At 32.3% G+C, this 19,078-nt stretch overlaps 1 protein-coding gene across 4 annotated transcripts in view; it reads left to right on the forward strand.

Moving 5' to 3' along the window:
• Positions 1–19,078, forward strand: part of CSMD3 (CUB and Sushi multiple domains 3) — a 1,163,243-nt gene that overhangs the window by 128,697 nt on the left and 1,015,468 nt on the right. For all 4 annotated transcript variants that reach the window (XM_028122520.1, XM_088023099.1, XM_028122521.1 and 1 more), the window contains exon 2: positions 2,896–3,118. In XM_028122520.1, coding sequence (XP_027978321.1) covers positions 2,896–3,118 — 223 coding nt within the window. The remainder of the gene's footprint in view (positions 1–2,895; positions 3,119–19,078) is intronic.

Genomic DNA, 19,078 nt, shown 5'->3' on the forward strand with positions numbered 1-19,078 from the left:
CAAAGACTAAAGCTGTCAATAAGAGATAACTAAACAAAATAAGTACAGGCATACCATATGCCATATAGCTATGTAGTCATTAAAAAAGAATATAGGAGGGCGCCTGGGTGGCTCAGATGGTTAAGCGTCTGCCTTCGGCTCAGGTCATGATCCCAGGGTCCTGGGATCGAGTCCCACATCAGTCTCACTGCTCCTTGGGAGCCTGCTTCTCCCTCTGCCTCTCTCTCTTTCTCTGTCTCTCATGAATAAATAAATAAAATCTTTAAAAAAATAAATAAATAAAAAAGAATGTAGGAGAAGTATACATGTGGATCCAGAATCAGTGATATTTTACACATATACACAAAAAGATTCAGAAAATTATGCATAGTATGACTGATTCTATTTGTAAATATATATACATATATAATGCATGGAAATATGCATATATCTTCATTTGCCTAGAAATGGCCTGAGAGAGATACACACTAAGGTGATAACAATGACTAACCTTGTGAAGCATAAGTAAATGAGCGAAATTTTACTTTACCTTTAAGAACTCTATTTGTTTCTGTTTTGGGGGGCAGATGTGGAAATTATAAACCTATTGTTGGAAAAATGTCCTTTGTTATTATGAATAATGTGATGTTTAATCAGACTTCAATATAAACAAAAAATGAAAATAAAATGAAGAACACAGATAAGAAAGCTTAAAAATAGGTGTAATTCTTAATTTGCCTCAAGAAACAAAAAAGGAAAGGAACTGAAATGTATGAATCAGCAGGCCCTTAAAGAATTAGCGGCCAGAGCTGAACATGTTATTTTAGGACATATGTCCTTTTTCTAAAGCCATTCAGGGTGATGGGGCTTGAGAATATATAAAACAGCCCATAGATCACATTGTAGCTGAAGGGATTCATGCTTGCATTTAGTTATGAAGTTCAAATTGGAAGCTGTTCAGGCAGAAAACTAATAGAAATGGGTGATAGCTAATTAACCTAAGGCTTCAAAGTAATTGCTCTGCAAGAAGCAATTTAAAAGAGACCTTTCTCCTTTTTTTTATTTTTGAAAATCATAAAATGCCCTATTTGACTTTTGGTGCATGAGCAAAAATGTATGTATACACACAAATATTGATTTTTTTAAAATTTCTACCTTATCCAACTTCTTGGTAACATTTTAAAAGGCCAAAAAGAACCACAAGAACTGTGTTTATATCAATACTGAGTATCCCAGGTTTAGGACTTTGTGGTAAATAGAAATAATCAGAGTAGGTTCCTGAAGTAAATGTGGGTAAGAAGATAGGGTTGTACTGATTAATTCAGCTCTGAGCCACCCGCCTCACCATTAGAATCAGTAGAGCCATCTATTCTAAAGCATAAGGTTGTTTGGTAGAGAACTGCGTCCCCTAGCAAAAGCATGGTGTTCTTGTGAAAAGAGAGAGGAATGAATTACATCCCAAATCATTCTCTGCCACAATCTACAACTCTGGCTTCCCATCTTCTGTGCATGGTTCCTCATATTTTTCAAAAATATCTATACCTATCATATACTCATTCCTTCTCAGAGAGGGGAGCCCCATATTTCCTACATTTCTATATCCAGTTCCAAATATAGATACTTTGGGTAGTATGGTGTTCTCTCCCCCAAATTAGCTCATATTTCTGACTTACAGCTTCATGGCCCATAAGCTTCATGTACAACCCACAGATTTGGAAATAACACCAAGGTGAAGAATTCTTATCAGAAAAAAAAAAAATTCTTATCAGAACTTCTACAACCATGGATCCAGTCTTTAATTACATATAGACTAGTCTAGATACGTGCTGGGACCATCTTCCCTGATCATTGTCTAAATTTTAGAGTTTTACATTACCTAATATAACTATAGACTAGTATATATTCATAAATAATTTCTCAAGAAACATAGTAAGTTTTCTAGGTGTCTCCAAGAGTCAAACTGTCAATAATTTAGATTTCCCATAGAATTAGAACTCCCATAGAACCATGGAAGTTCTTTTTTTTTTTTTTTTACGATTTATTTATTTATTTTAGAGAGAGTGAGAGAGCAGGGGAGGGCCAGTGACAGAATCCTCAAGCAGACTCCTCTCTGAGTGTGGAGCCCTATGGAGGGCTCTATGCCATGACCCTGAGATCATGACCAGAGACAAAATTAAGAATCAGACACTCAACCAACTGAGCCACCCAGGATCCCTGAACCATGGAATTTCTTAAGATGGCTACTGTCAGTTGTCCAGGATTCAAATTTTCAATGTATTTTCTTCCCAACCTTAGGTTTGATTCTGATATAGTTAGTTTAGGATTGTGTTTATCCTGCACGAACTACTCTGGTCAAAGAAAGAATGATTGCATAGATTGATTTTTTAGATCTGAACCATTTTTCCTTCTGGTTGAATCAGGGTGGGAAGGATTTTCCTAAGGCACATTGGGTACATGGTAGAGATGAGGACAGAAAAAAAAATAGCATGTTTTACCAAGAAAAGTGGAGTTAATTTTTTAAGACATAAAATGCATTCAAAAATTATTTAATTTTCATTGTTGTTCATGATTGTCCACAATTAGATTGGAAACTACTTCAGGGAAGATATCATGTTCTAAGATTTTGTTTGTCTGTTGGATCATGAAATGGATAATGATGTGTGGAGAATTTTACTTCAACTGGTTTATAATTGCTAACCACAAAATGTTTGATAAATGGCAAGTTTTTTTGAAGGATTTTGCTAGTTATGCCTTATCTTTTTAAAAAAGAAAATTAGATAATTTACCTAGCCCTTGCCATTTACAAAATTATGGTAACATAGGGCTTAGAAAAAAGGCTTTTTCAAAATTATATGTCTCCTGGATTGTTTGTGTTTTATATATTATTAATGTCTGTTTATTTGTCTTTTGTTTCAGGATTTATTTATACATGTGGTGGAACTTTAAAAGGACTTAATGGCACTATAGAAAGCCCTGGTTTTCCATATGGATATCCAAATGGTGCAAACTGTACATGGGTAATAATAGCAGAAGAACGGAATAGAATACAAATTGTTTTTCAGTCATTTGCTCTAGAAGAAGAATATGACTACTTATCCCTATATGATGGACATCCTCATCCTACAAACTTTAGGACAAGGTTAGTGTGTTTTGAATGGAAGAATGGAGGGAAAATCTGTTATGGGTAAAAGTTTACTTTACACAAGAAACTTAAGATTTGTGATACAATTGTAATAAAGTCATATTCACCGTTTAATTTTTGTTCATTTGGAAATACATCATCTCATGCACAAATTAGCTCAGTATCTTTGACTTCATAATACTAGTATATTAACATTATCTCTCAAATGAGTGAATGTAAATTGAATTATGACCTCTTTAGATTGGTTAAAGGTATTTTTTTCAAATACTTATTTTCAGGCTTCATTAGTTATGGGCATAACTGTTGATAAAGTGAAAGCATACCATGCAATGTGGCTATTCAACTTTAATATACAACAATATGCAAAATATGCATAAATCAATATTCATATAAGAAAATACATTAATTTTATATAATGTGTATGGTTTATAAAATCTAAATATCTGAAAAATGGACCCGTTTATGTCACTAACTGGGAAATTTACATTTCTGTCCATACAAATGAGATTATTTATTTTTAAGCTACTTGATAAAACAGGTGTAAAAATTAGCTGGCACCTGTCTATTATTTAAGTGGTTCTTCAAAATTTCTTCTTGGAATATAGCGTATCTAAACATAAGAAATTTTTGCTGTCTTAACAAAAACTCCTTTTAAATATAGATCAACTCTAATTCAACCAAGTTCAAAATGCCAGATATTACATATTTCATTAAGTCCCAGATTTTTACCAATGTGTGTGATTTTTTTTAACCATAGTAAACTGTTTTTGAACTTTTAATTCAAAATATTCTAAGCAGATAAACTCTAAGAATTAAAGACTCTTTACATACTTGGCTATGTTTACACTCAGAATGATAGTTAAATATATCTCAGTTGTTTCAAACCACATGTCTATGCAAAGAAAAGGTCACTAGATTGATTACTGATGAGGGTTTATTTGCTTATTTGTTTGTCACTATACATTCATTTACAAAGTATTACTAATTGTTTCTTCCCTTACACGAAGTCTTCCAATATCTATCCCTTTAAGAAATATACAATAAGGCTGACATGTCTGTTATTTCATTATCATGGCCAAGATCATTAAAAGCTGAATGTCTTCTGTTAATGACATGGCACTAAGTCAAGATAGAAAACAGATGGCACTGTGTACACTAGAGGGTGTGTGTGGGGGGGGGAGGTGGGCAGGTATCTGTGTTCACCTGTACATGTCCAATCAGATAACAGACTAAAAGAGAATAAGAAAGATAATTCTTAGAGTTTCCCGTCGGCTAAAATGATGTATATTAAAGTAAAAGGACAAAGCTTTTTGCTTATTTTCTTTACAGCAGCAATACGTGCAATATAATTGGTGTAAATATAAAAAAGAAATAAAGCACTCAATGCTACCTGGCAGTTTCTACCTATAAAATCGCTGATAGTATGGTTTGCATAAGTATCTATTCTCTCTAGATCACCCTGAAAATGAGAAAACGCACTTTTATTTTACATCGGCTCCTTTTTTTGAAGAAACAATTGTGGCCTCTGGGAAGTTAAAAGACTCTGTCAGATGGGGAAAATCAATTTTTCTTCTCATTCTTTCTTTCCTAATTTGTAAATGGGAATAATAGCACTTAATTTACAGAGATTCTGTGTGTACTACAATGTAACGAAAACTCAGTAAATCTAATCCTTAGCATTTATTAAGTCCCCTGTACCTGACGCTACCAAGTATTTGGTATTCATTATATTATTTAATTTCTCAAACAAAGTGTAAAGATTCCTATTATTATCATCAAAGTTTTACAATTGGGAAAATGAGTCTTACATTACTAGCCCAAGGTTAATTTTGTGGAAAGGAGCAAGAGGCAGGATCATCACTGCAACCCATCTTTGTCTCAGTTCAGAGCTTAAGCTTGTTAAAAAAAAAAAAAAGAAAAACGAAATAAAATTCATAATATATTATTCAAAATATATATAATCTCCATTGCTTATGTATTGATATATGAATTAAAGTCTATTTTTTCTTTGACAAAATTTAATGTATAGATAAATAATAAAAATATTTAAACATGTATAACATACAAAGATATAAACCAAAAGATAAATTACAAATTTATTCTTGGTTTTGTTTTATGGTCTCTCTTCCAATATGTACTCTATACCATTTTGCTCAAAGTTGGATATATAAGGCATCTATTGGTTTTTGTGCTTAAAGAAATACTGTTGTTGATGTTACGGCTGATTTTAATTAGAAAGACTAGGGAGAAAAAATCCAATGTGTAACCTACAGCACCTTCCAGACTGTGTTTATACACAAAGTCTGCTGTTTGATTAGAAGTTGAAACTGTTGCTGGCAGTTTGATTCATTTTTGTGTCTGTCTCTTTGACTTATTGTTTTCTTGCTTTTTGTTTCTCTCACATTCTCACTTAATACATGTCCTTATGGTATGTCTGCTGTTCCCTAACTTTTGGAAATTTGATACTTATATTTTGTTATCTTCCATGAACTCCAATGGTTATTTTTTAATGGCTTGCTATAGCTGCCTTGCAATAAAGCAGAGAAGAGAAGGTTTGTAGGTCTTGTCATTCTTGCTTGTGTAAGTAGAGGGACATACTGGATTTGGCAAACACAATTTCATACTTTCAAGTATTCTCTAAAACTCCACTTTTTGATAAGCCTGCTTGTTTTCCTTTGTTAATTTATTAAATAAAAATTGATATTGGGGGCTAAATGTGGTACTTGCACCAACGCACCATTAGAGAATTCCTTCATAGTTCTACATTTATCATATACTGGTGCATTTAAACAATTTGGTTTACTTGATGCATGAAAGTAATTCTAAGCTTTATTTTCTTTTTTAATGTGAATATTATATTTTCTCAAAAAGAAAATTATGCCAAAGGTAAAAAATAATTTTAATCTTATGGGACATATTTACATATTTAGGATCATTCTTCATATGCTATTTATGTTCTTATTTAATCTCCCTACATTAAAATATACATGTTTCACATGTGACTAGAATTTTTGCTATAATCAAATTATCAGATGCTTATATTTAATTTACCCTAAATTCATTTAATTATTCTTCTATTACAAGACATTTTTTTCTTTTATAAGTAATTCAGATATCAGCATTAGCTTTAATTCAGATAACAACCTCACACCACCATCTCCAGGTGAAAAGTATTCCAGAAAACAGCATTTCATTCCAACCTCAGCTGTAGAAATTGACATAAAGAATGCTCAGGACCAGTCAACAGACAAAATAGGTCACAGTATCAAAATGGTCTCATTCACACTTTCTATTTTACTATTAGAAACAAAGTTTAGTTTTTAAGAATGTTTAATTTTCTAAAGAAATAACTTCTAAGGTTATTATTGAAAAAAAGGAAGTAGTTATCCTAAAGTCATAGTCATAGTGTAGAAATGGCCACAACATGAATATTATCTTCTTAAATTGCATGAATTTTCATAAATGAATAATGCTAATAATGCTAAAAGTAAAAGAGATAAATATAAGGCAGGTAAATGTAAACATACAAAAACTCTTCTTGGGGGAGGCAGGCAATAAAAATAAACAACCGCTGTACAGAAATAGAAATCCATCTGCGGGGGACAGGTAATGAGGAGAGAGTCTGCTGTTTTAATTTTTTCCAGTATTAACTAAGATAATAGACATAGAACATTGTGTAAGTTTAAGTCATTCAACATGGTAATTTGATACATATATATATTGTGAAATGATTACCACAATAAGGTTAACACCTCTATCACCTCACATAATTGCATGTGTATGGTGAGAATTTGTTCTCTTAGCAACTTTCAAGTATATAAATACAGTATTGTTAACTATAATCACCATGATGTACATTAGATGTCCAGGACTTTTCATCTTATAACTGGAAACTTGTAATATTTGACCAACATCTCCCCATTTTCTCAAACTTTAGCCCCTGACAACACCATCCTACTTGATTTCTCTGAGTTTGGCTTTTTTAGAATCCACATAAAAGTGATATATCACATAGAACTAGTGGTTGACTTATCATCTATTGATGGACACATAGATTGCTTTCATCTCTTAAATAAAGCTGCAACAAACATGAGAGTATAGGTATTTCAAGATGGTGACTTCATTCCCTTTGGACATGTGCCCAGAAGTGGAATGCTAAATAATATGGTAGTTCTATTTTGAATTTTTTGAAGAATATCCATAGTGTTTTCCATAGTGGCTGAACAAATTTACATTTCCACCCCAGTGCATAAGTGGGGTGGAATATCTCATTGTAATTTTGATTTCTATTTCTCTGATAATTAGTGATGTCAAGTAACATTTAATTTACCTATTGAGCACTTGTGTGACTTTTTGGGAAAAATGTTTATTTGGGTTCTCTGCCCATTTTAAATTGGATTATTTGTGGTATAAGATAGGGATCAAATTCATGCTTTTGCATATGTTTGTCCAGTTTTCCCAGCACAATTTATTAAAGTCACTATCCTTTCCCCATTGGCTATTTCTGGCTTACTCAGCAAATATTAGTTGACTGTGTGTGTGTGGGGGGGGTTCTTCCTTGTCTCTCTGTTCTCTTCCATTGGTCTAATTTGTTTTTAGCCGGTATCATACTGTTTTGGTGACTGTAGCTTTGTAATACACTTTGAAATCAGGAAATGTGATGCCTCCAACTTTGTTCTTCTTCTCACAGTTCTTACTGGATTGCTTTGGCCATTCAGGGCCTTTTGTTGGGTTTCATATACATTTTAGGATTGTTTTTCCTATTTCTGTAAAAAATGCCATTGGAGTTTTGAAAAGGACTACATTGACTCCACAGAGAATTTTGGGTTATCATTATTAATAGTTATTATATTAATTATTAATCTATTAATTATAATTATTAATTTAATGATAGTAATCCTTTCTCATCTATGAGCAAAGAATAGTATTCCATTTATTTGTGTCTTTATTTTTTTTTGCACCTTTACTGAATTAGTTTATTACTTCTAACTGGGTGTTACTGTCTTTAGGATTTTCTGTATATAAAGATCATATCATATGCAAAGACAAGTTTACATTTTCCTTTCACATTTGAATGTTGTTTATTTATGTTTCTTACCTGTTTGCTCTGGCTGGGACGTCCAATACTATATTGAATATGAGTAGTGAGAGTGGGCAACCTTGTCTTGTTCCACATCTTAGAGGAAAACTTTTCAACCTTTCATCATGGAGTATAATGTTAGCTGTGGGGTGGTCCTATATGGACTTTATTGAGTTATGTTCCTCCTGTATCTAATTTGTTAAGAGTGTTTATCACAAGTAGATGTAAATTTTTGCCAAATGCATTTTTCTGTACCTATTGAAATAATCATATAATTTTTATTTTTCATTATGTTAATGGGATGCATAACACTGATTAATTTGTTTATATTGAAACATCCTTGCATCCCAGAGATAAATCCCACAATCATGGTGTATAATCCTTTCAATGTGCTGTTGACTTTAGTCTGCTAGCATTTTGTTGAGATTTCTGCATCTATATTTGTCAAGGATGTTGGCCTGTACTTTTCTTTTCTTGTGGTGTCCTTATCTGGCTTTGGTATCAGGGTATTGGTGGCCTCATAAAATTTGGAAGTGTTTCACCCCCTTCAATATTTTGGAAGAGTTTTAAAAGACTGGACTTTAATTCTTAATATGTTTGGTAAAATTCACCAGTGAAACCATGTTTATGGGTTTTTATTTGTTCAGAGAGAAAGAAAGGCCAGTTGGAGCATCTGTAGGTGAGGCACCCCTAGCAGCTCATGGGAAGGTTTCATGATGGAGTCCATGAGGCTGTAAGTAGATCCTGTTTCTGTCTGAAGTCCTCTGAGAGCCATAAATTCCAATTTCCCAACTGGTCTCTGTCCCCCAGTATTCTGGGTGGGATGAAAAAGAAGTGAGTCTCTCTGGCAGCATCGTATACAGCTGGAAAATCCGGGCATCATTCATATATTCTCATTTTCCCCATGAGAGAAATCAAGGGCTGAGAAGGCTCATCTGTATCCTCTTGAGGAAAGAAGGACACAGGTAAAGTGAAACTGTTCCTCTTACCAACTTTGATGCATCCAATCTTAATATTTTTGCTCAAATGATGAATTGGAACATCTTTGTTGGACTCCTGGACTTCTACAAAGGGTCTCTCATCCATGAACAATTGTCTAAATCAGTGTTCTTTAGGGAAAGATGGGAGAAAACTTTTATTCCACTATTATGATGTTACTCAAATTTGAAGTTTTAAGTGTTGTGGTCAGAGCTGGTTGAGTAGAACCAGTAAGAGCTGGGGTGACAAATGGAAGTGAGAGATTTCCGAGGAAAAGGAACAACCAGGGCAAACATCCTGATTGTGGAACATGCATGTGAAGATGAGTACACAAAGAGGCCTGAGAGGTGATGCAATAGGGCAAGTCTATACAAAGTCTGGCAGACCATTGTAAACACTGAATTTTTTTTAAGTGAGCTAAAAGGCCGTCAGAGTTTTGAGTATGGATGTGACATGATCTAACTTGGGCCACCACCAACATAGTCAACTTTGGTACTGCACAAAGTTGCCAGGCCTTGGATCCAACAATCCAAGCCTATGCTACTTTAGCCAGGTTCATGCCCCTGCCCAAACCCATGGTACTGTTTTAAGTGTGGGGAAAGGAGACCTATTTTGAAATACATTCCCAGGAAGGAGGTCTTTTGCAATTTCTCCCACCAGTAAGGTCACCTTTTTGCAATTCCCATAAACCATGACCTATTATTGTATTTCAGAATCTGAAAAGATCACTTAAGCTATTCTATAGAAAACAGACTCTGTCAACAACTAACAAAAATTTACCGTTTATTGATAGAGTGAATTCTGTGAGAGAAGTAGATATGAGATGAATAACAAAAGTCACATAATATGCAACATCATTATATATAACTCTATTCCATTTCACCTAAAGGAAAAGTTATTTTATATGAAAATGTGAATTTTTTTTATATTTAATGGCAGTGGAGAATATAAAATTTTTGAGAAAATTAAAATATCTAACATAGTATAACTTCTCAAAATTTATTTGTATAAATTTAATTTCCTATCATTTTAAATATTAACCAAAATACAAAGAGATTGCAAGATGTGACACCATGAATAAAAACATTTTTTATGACCAAAATATACATCAAATAAAATATTTAAATAATGATCAAAGAAAATTGTTTTCAAGATGTATAAAACAAAAAGTCATGATATACTTAATATAAATAACTTTTTAAAATATGAAAATCATAGTCATATGAATGGAAATATGCAAAAATACGCACAGGGAGTTCACAAAAGAAGAATGCTAAATTAGTAATGTAAAATAAGAAACTAGTAAAAATAAATCTTGGTAGCTATCAGAAAAAACAAAAATAGCAATGTAACATTTTTCAAATATAAAACTAAGACCTAAACAATTGTAAACACTGTTGGTGAAAATATTTAGGTACTTTCCTGCATGAGTAATAGGAATATCACTCTATGTACTGTTTCTGAAGGACAACAGCAATAACTAATAATTAAGGTTATTACTTATAAGATCAATCAATCCATCAATCAAATGTCTCCCTCTCCAAATTAGATACAGAATTTCTTTTGCTGTTTTCTTTAAAATAGCAAAATTATGAATGTTTTATGATAAAGACTGATTAATAACCAATAGAGAAAATGCAGCAGTTAGATGACAAATCTTACAACAATTTTTTATGGATGGAGAAAAGGTTCACAATATATCACTGGATAGAATAAAAAAAAACAGATTGTAAAGCAGCATGGATAATAATATAAGATAGCTTGTGCATTTGTGTCTGTTTGTTTATGAACTGAAAGATTTACTCCAAAATAACAACTGAGGATTTTTTCCCTTTTTACTAGTCTTTGAATTTTAAGATTTTTACCTTGAATACCCAGAGGCATTAGAAAAAAATAATTTTCTGGTTTCTTTATATCTCTTCCAAATTTCAAGTATATTTTTCTGATATATATTACTTAGCGATTTAGGGTTTAAATTTTAAACTGGAAGAGAGAACACTGACTAATGACTATTGACTATCTCTCTCAGTAAATTAGACCTTCAAATAATCAAAACCATATCATAAAACTTTATTTTTGAAATTTTCAAATTTACAATCTAAGTGTATTAACACAATCTAAGTTTACATACTTAATAATATAAAGGGATTGTGAAGAAGGAAACTATTTTTTAAAGTTAAACAACATGACATCTAAAAATGTGAGTCTGTCAAAATCATTTTATTTTTTTCTAAACAGTTCAGTCTTTTATTTTCCAGATAATGGTCCTAAATCAATAGAGAAACTATAAGCATGCATATTTATATATAAACATCTTGTTCTCAGAAAACATTGAATTAGATTTTGAATTAAGTTAATATATGTTAGAATCAAAATTTTATTTATAATTGGGACATTAATTTTCTACAGCTCAATATTTAGGTCTTAAGTATACAATTAGGTTTTGATGAAACATGTATAAACACATGTTAACATCCCTATTAACCTACAGATCTTTTCATCATCCCAGAAAGTCATATTCTATTCCTTTCCAGTCAATCTCCATACTTCGGAAGGAACCACCATGCTAATTTGCTTTACCAGGGATTAATTTGCCCCTTCTATATTTATATTCATAGAAATCAAATGCTACACAATGTACTTTGTGTATCTGGTCTTTTTCACTAAGCATACTGTTTTTGAGACTCATATACATTGCTGTATCAACAGTTTATTCCTTTATGTTGTGGAGTAACATTTCATCCCACGAATTGTTTATTTTCCTGGTAAAAAAAAGTTTGGATTTTTTTAAGTTTGGAGCTATTCTGAATAAAGATGTAATAAATATTCCCTGCATGTCTTTCTGTGGATGCATTTTCATTTATCTAGAAAAAATACCTAGTAGTAGAATTGTTGGATTATTGGGTAAATCTTTGTTTAATATCATAAAATACCCCCAAATAGATTTCCAAAGTGGTTGCCCTATTTTTTATTCTTTTTTGTGATTGTTTTTTTAAAGATTTATTTATTTGAAAGAGAAAGCGAGAGTAGGGGGAGGGGCAGGAGGAGAGGGAGAGAGAGAAGCCCTAAGCAGACTCCCTACTGAGCCTAGAGCCTGAGGACACTCAGTCTCATGACCTATGAGATCATGACCTGAGCCTAAATCAAAAGTCAGCCGCTTAACTGAGCCAAACAGGTGCCCAAACCCTATTTTATATTCTGCCAATATCGTATAAGAATTCTGAGTGCTCCACATCATTGCCAACAGTTGAGGTTGACAATCTTACTGTTTTTATTTTGCGTTTCTCTGATTACTAATGCTATTAAGCACTTTCTTATGCACTTATTGAGCATTTATTGATATATCTTAAAAAGTATCCGTTCAAGTATTTTGCCTATTTTTAATTGCATTGTTTGATTTGTCTTGATATTACTGAATTGTGTGTCTTTATTCAATCCTTATACCATTTTTTGACAAATATATACATTGCAAGTGTGTTTTTCCAATCTTTAATTTTCATTTTGTTATACATCTTTTGATGAGCTGAAATTTTTAATTTTGGAAAAGTCCAATTTATTAATTTGAAAATTTGTTAATGCTTTCTAGTCTGATAAAATAGTTACTTATCCAAAGACAGAAAAAGATTCTCCTACATTTTCTTCTGAAGCTTAGGAATATTATCCTTTATATTTAGATCTATAATAAGCCTTGAAAGTGTAAAGAAGTCTATGTTCATTTTACTCTCTGTGGATATTATAGTGAATAAGAATTAAGATGGCCTACATATTAAGGAATCCTAGAACTGACAATTCAATAATTATATTGGATTGGATTTTACTGAGCATGGTTACAATGAAGCATATTTCAAGTGCTTTTAAAAATGACTACATGATCAACTAAATTTTGCTAGAGAAAGCTCTATTTTATTTTTCCTATTTCTATCATAAAACTACCCCTTATTGTTGTTGACCTTTTTACTTTGTGATTATCCATAATCTATTTATACCTTCTTGGTCATAGTTATAAAATATACTTCACTACTGTGGCTAAATTCTCTGACCTTTATTCCTTTATTGTTGTGAAATATCATTTATTTACCCAGGTTTTTTTTCAGTACTGTGAGGGATAAATATAATAGATGTAATGCATCTTATCACAATTTCTTGTTTAGTTTTACAAACTCACTGGATTTTTGAGATAACCTTAGAATCCACAAGCCTAAGGGATATAATGAAGGAATACTAATTAGAATGAACAGAGAATAATCATAGCTTGAGTTCCCATTTGTGCAATTAGTAGACCTTTCCTCCTTCAGAAAATATTGGCAGTATCCCCATAAGTGTTCCTGAGCAACCATTATAGTTTTCTTCTTACATGATTAATCTTGTCTCTGTTTTTCTCTCCTTTGCTCCCTTAATTTCCCAGTCAGGTTTGATTGAGATGGTAAGACCTAACCCAATCTGTTGTCTCTGAAGACTTCCTCCTTCACAGTTAGAAACTGTAGTCCTCGCATCCTGATTATCTATTTCTCTTGTATAATAAAATGTCTGTGAAATGCAGAGGCTCTAAGTGCTTGACCTACTGGCACAGATGACTCAGTGTGTGTGTTGTGTGAATGTGTACGTGTAAATTGCCTGTGATATTAACAACTGTTTACTCAATAAAGAGAAGCGATACTAGGTTTTTCTTATTTATGTATAAAATTGATGAGATCTGCAAATGGCAACATGAATTTTGCTCACTGTTGATCCAATTATGTCCTTAGTGATGGCGATAGCCGTGTATAAAAAATACAGATGTCAGAAAACACAGAAATTGAGGGTAGAAGTGGGTTTTTCTATGAACATATTTGAAAAGGATGTTATATTGTGGTTAGTACCCTCTTCTCTAATGCTTTAATTTACTAAAGACTTATGGATCACCAGAGGGCATGCAAGTGAATTAGAAAACAAAACAAAACAAAACAAAATTTTGATGCACCTTAGGCAGTTAATGACTCTTCTCATTCGATATCATTTCTCACTTTGGAGCATTCAAATTAATGATTGGATAGATCTCAAGGACAGTCGGGGTTTCTAGAACTTTTTGTCAACATAAAAGACTCTTTCAAATCTGAGTAAGGCAAGGATTGAGGAGTACACACAATCACTCGTTGTTTATACTAGGCACATTGCCAAAAAGAATTGAGGTTGCTTTGAGTGAAGAAACAGACTAAATCAAACCATTAAAATAGGGGTTAAATCATAAAACAAAAGATGTCAACAAGCAAATTTAAACACTTTGTTCTATGAATTACATTTATTCAATCTTTTACAGCAAATCTGTGAAAGGTTTACTCCCATTAGCCTGCTTTCAGGAAAACAGCAGATATTTTAAAAGTGAACTATACATGGTGTTATAAGTCACTAACTAGTGATATTTCTTTTGCAAGTCACTTACTCTCCATAAACATTCATTTTTTCTTCTGTAAAATGGCATAATCAAAATGCGGGTTTTTCTCACAGAAAGCAACTAGATGTTCTTATAAATATAAATGTTGTCAGTAACAGAAAATTTCATATAGCAATCTAAAACCCTAAATAGAATTTTTAAATTAGGCATCCCAGATGAACTCTTTGTGAATTCATCTAAATTGGTTAATATATGATATTCTAAGGGAAGCTACAAATATGCTACATCTATTAAAAATGATCATTTTTCTGAATACACACTCTATGTCAGGCTGTACATATACAATTCTCATAATATCATTTCAGATATTCTTCCCAATATGCCTACTACACAGATGAGAAAAATAATTTTCAGAAAGATCAATAATTTCTTCAAAATCATAAAATTAGATTTTCAAGACACAGAAGTTTGAATCTCAATAGCACAAGTCATTAGTTACATTTATTTACATTTCAACTATACCATTTTTAGAATGATTGATTAGATTTACTTTAGACTAGAAAACTACAGAATCAGATAACTTTTACTGACCACTTATTTTACAAAGTCATTTTACTAAATGCAAATTGAAAGTCAAGACCATTAAAGGGTCCATATTTATATCAGAGTCTACTTTAAAAAAAAATCACCTACTTGCTGTTATGACATGACATGTACCCAAAGATATATTTTTGTCATAAAAATTATTGTATACAAGAGAAGTAAATATTCCTTCATAAAAGTTTAAAGTTTGGTGTTCTTAAGATAGTAGAAAATATTGAGCTGACATAGAAAAAAAATTAAATTTATCAACATAAAAAGTAAATAATTGATTAAGTGCATGGTTATGTATGTTATCTTTTTAGAAATCCTGAAGACATTTCAATTGTGTTTTAAATGGTATATTTAAAAAACTAAGTTAGCTATGTACAAATTAAAAAATGGTATTCAAAAAATTCTTGATTTTATAAAATATTATAATACTAATTTGGGATAAATGTTGGGAAGATAAAAATTAAAGTATTCAAGAAATGTACATGATAATTTTCTAAATGATATTCCTCTATAAATGCAGATTTAAAAGATTAATCTTGGAAAACAGAAGGGATCATAAATTTGTACACACACGCATACAACAAACATAAAGACTTTACAAAATCAGTGGCAAAATCTAGTGATTAAATATTGTTATCCCTAACCTATATTAAAATTAATGCATTATATTTGTATTATATGTTCCTTTTAAAATTGCTTTTTTGAGCTATTGGAAAATCAAAATAAAATTTCAGAATCCTTTTGCATATGTGAAACTCTGATTGGTGGACAGAAGGACTAAAAAATGCATAGAATATGGAACTTGTCACAGCAGCTACCAATATGTTTGTGGTAATTTTTTTTTAATGCATGAACCAATCATAGCAGCCTCATTTCATTCATTTTTAAAATAATATTTTATAGTTACAAAAGTCAAATTATTTTTGGGTGCAATGGGAATGCTAGAAAATACTCACCTCCCTCCCCAAAAATAAAGCAATATGAATACAACCCACTGTTCACCAGATCTATTGAGATACTGCTACTAAGTTACCATTTAATGGGTCAGTTACATTTCCACATGAATGTCCCGTATACTCTTTTAAAAATATCTTTGTACATAAAAGTATATAAGTATGCAAAATAGAATTTATGAAGGATTATATTAGAGTGAACACCAATAAGCCTACCACTTAACCAAGATGGTGCCAATATTTTTCTTCCCTATCCCTTCCCGGGCCTTACCCCGACTTTTCGTTAGAAACAAATATTCCCATATTAAGGCCATCTCTTCCTTAATTAAAAAAATATAGCTTAATCATATGTGAATGTAACTCCAAACAACATAAAGTTTAATTTTGCTTATTTTATAGTTTTATAGGTTTCTGAGACTTGCATTTTGACTCAACATAAGGTCTCTGAGTCATCTAAATTGTGGCACATTGCTGTAGTTTATCCATTTTCTTTCAGTCTAATGCAGTTACAATTCAATTATGATTATAATGCACTTTGTATATTTTCTAGAAGACATTCATTTGTATTGTTTTCAGTTTCGCTTTTACAAATAATGTGTCTATAAGTAAACTTGTATATATCTTGTGGAACAGAGTACAAGAGATTCTCTTAGATCTGAGTGAAAGGCCAAATCTGTGTATAAAGAAGATGCAATTGTTCAAACTTATTCAAATTTAGGGGCGCCTGGGTGGCTCAGTTGGTTAAGTGACTGCCTTTGGCTCAGGTCATGGTCCTGGAGTCACAGGATCGAGTCCCACATCGGGCTCCTTGCTCAGCAGGGAGTCTGCTTCTCCCTCTGACCCTCTTCCCTCTCGTGCTCTCTCTCATTCTCTCTCTCTCAAATAAATAAAATCTTTAAAAAAAATAAAAAAAAGAAAATTTATTCAAATTTATGTAAAGCTAATTGTTTCCCTAAGTGGTCACACTACTTTACAATACTATGGATATTGTATAAAAAATTATTTATAATATATAATGTCTCTTGACATATTCAGCCCTTGATAGCTAATAGAAATCTTAATTTTCACAATCCATTGGTTGTAAAATTCTGTGCCATGATTTGAATTTGTATTTTTCTGATTGCATGAGGTTGAACTTTAAAAACATTTTTTTTTTGAGTATAAATGAGGTACAATGTTATATTAGTTTCAGGTGTACAACATAGTGATTCCACAAGTTTATACATTATGCTAATGCTCACCACATGTGTAGCTACCATCTGCCACCATACAATCCTATTACAATATCATAGATGATATTCCCCATGCTGTACCTTCTATTACTATAACTTAATTATTCCATAACTGAAAACCTGTATTCCCACTCTCCTTCACCCATTTTACCCATTTTACCACCCACCTCACCTCTGGCAACCATCAGTTTCTTCTTTGTGTTTATAGGTTTGATTCTGCTTTTTTGTTTATTCATGTGTTTTGTTTTTTAGATTCCACATATGAGTGAAATCATATGGTATTTGGCTTTCTCAGTCTGACTTATTTCACTTAGTAACTACACTTTAGTTCCATCCATGTTGTTGCGAATGGCAAGGACTCACTTTCTAACCCATACATGAAAATAAACTCAAAATGGATTAAAGACCTAAATAGGAAACCTGAAATCATAAAATGCCTAGAAGAGAACATAGATGAGTTCATTTCACATCAGTTATAGCAACATTTTTCTACATATGTCTCCTAAGGCAAGAGAAACAAAAGCAAAAATAAACTACTGGGATTATATTAAAATAAAAAGCTTTTGCATAGCAGAGGAAACCATCAACAAAACCAAAAGGCAACCTACTGAATGGGGGAAGATATTAGCAAATGATACATCTGATAAGGAGTTAATATCCAAAATATAAAAAGAACTTATATAACTCAACACCAAAAAAACATATAACCCAATTAAAAACTGAGTAGATGACTTGAATAGACATTTTTTCCTCCGAGGAAGACACAGATGGCCAACAGACACAAGAAAAGATGTTCAGTATTACTAATCATCAAGGAAATGTAAATCAAAACCACAATGACATATCACTTACACCTCTCAGAATGGCTAAAATCAAAAAGACAAGAAATAACGAATGTTGGTGAAGATGTGGAGAAAAAGGAACCCTCATGCACTAATAGTGGGAATGCAAATTGGTGGAGCCACTGTGGAAACAGTATGAAGTTTCTGCAAAAAAATAAAAATAGAATTGTCATATGATCCAGTAATTCCACGGCTGGGTATTTACCCAAAGAAAATGAAAACACTAATTTGAAAATATGTATATATCCCCATGTGTATTGCAGCATTGTTTATAATACCCAAGATATGGAAGCAACAGAAGTGTTTATTGATAGATGAATGAGCTTCTTGCCTCAGGTTTATGTGCCACTCCTAAGGGTAACATATGAAAGAAAAAGTCAAAAAAAATTTCTGATTTTTTTTTTTGCCACGAAAAGCTAAAAAACATCTAGTTATATTTTTCTGGGTAAAGCAGATACAGAATGATCATGTTGGGATGGGGCTAGAAATGAGAAGTTTGATTTGATTACATTAATTTTTAAAAAGCCCTATTAGGCACACAACTAGCAATGTCAAGTGGGCATTTGGATATACAAATCTGGAGCTGAGAGAAGAAAGAAGCAGGCTAAAAACTATGGCTGTAGATAAGAATACATGAGAGAGAAAAATGTCTAAGGACTGAGATCTGGCCACTCCAGGTATAGAGACCAAGGAGGGCAGGAAGAGGCAGCAGAGGAGGATGTAAAAGATAGAGTCCAGGGAAGTAAGAGGAAACTAAGTGAGCAAGGTATCCTAGGAGCAAAGTGAAGAAAGTAGGAGGCACAATGAGGACCTATGACAAATGCTGAGGCTGCACCCTCTTCAAGTTCTGTGACAGTTGGGTATTGCCCATTGGGTTTGAAAATAGGTCATTTAAAATGGATAAAAG

The sequence above is a fragment of the Eumetopias jubatus genome, unplaced genomic scaffold, assembly GCF_037043125.1.
Source record: "Eumetopias jubatus isolate StellerSeaLion01/CBP00866 unplaced genomic scaffold, mEumJub1_p1.0 scaffold_4, whole genome shotgun sequence".
Classification (NCBI taxonomy): Eukaryota; Metazoa; Chordata; class Mammalia; order Carnivora; family Otariidae; genus Eumetopias; species Eumetopias jubatus.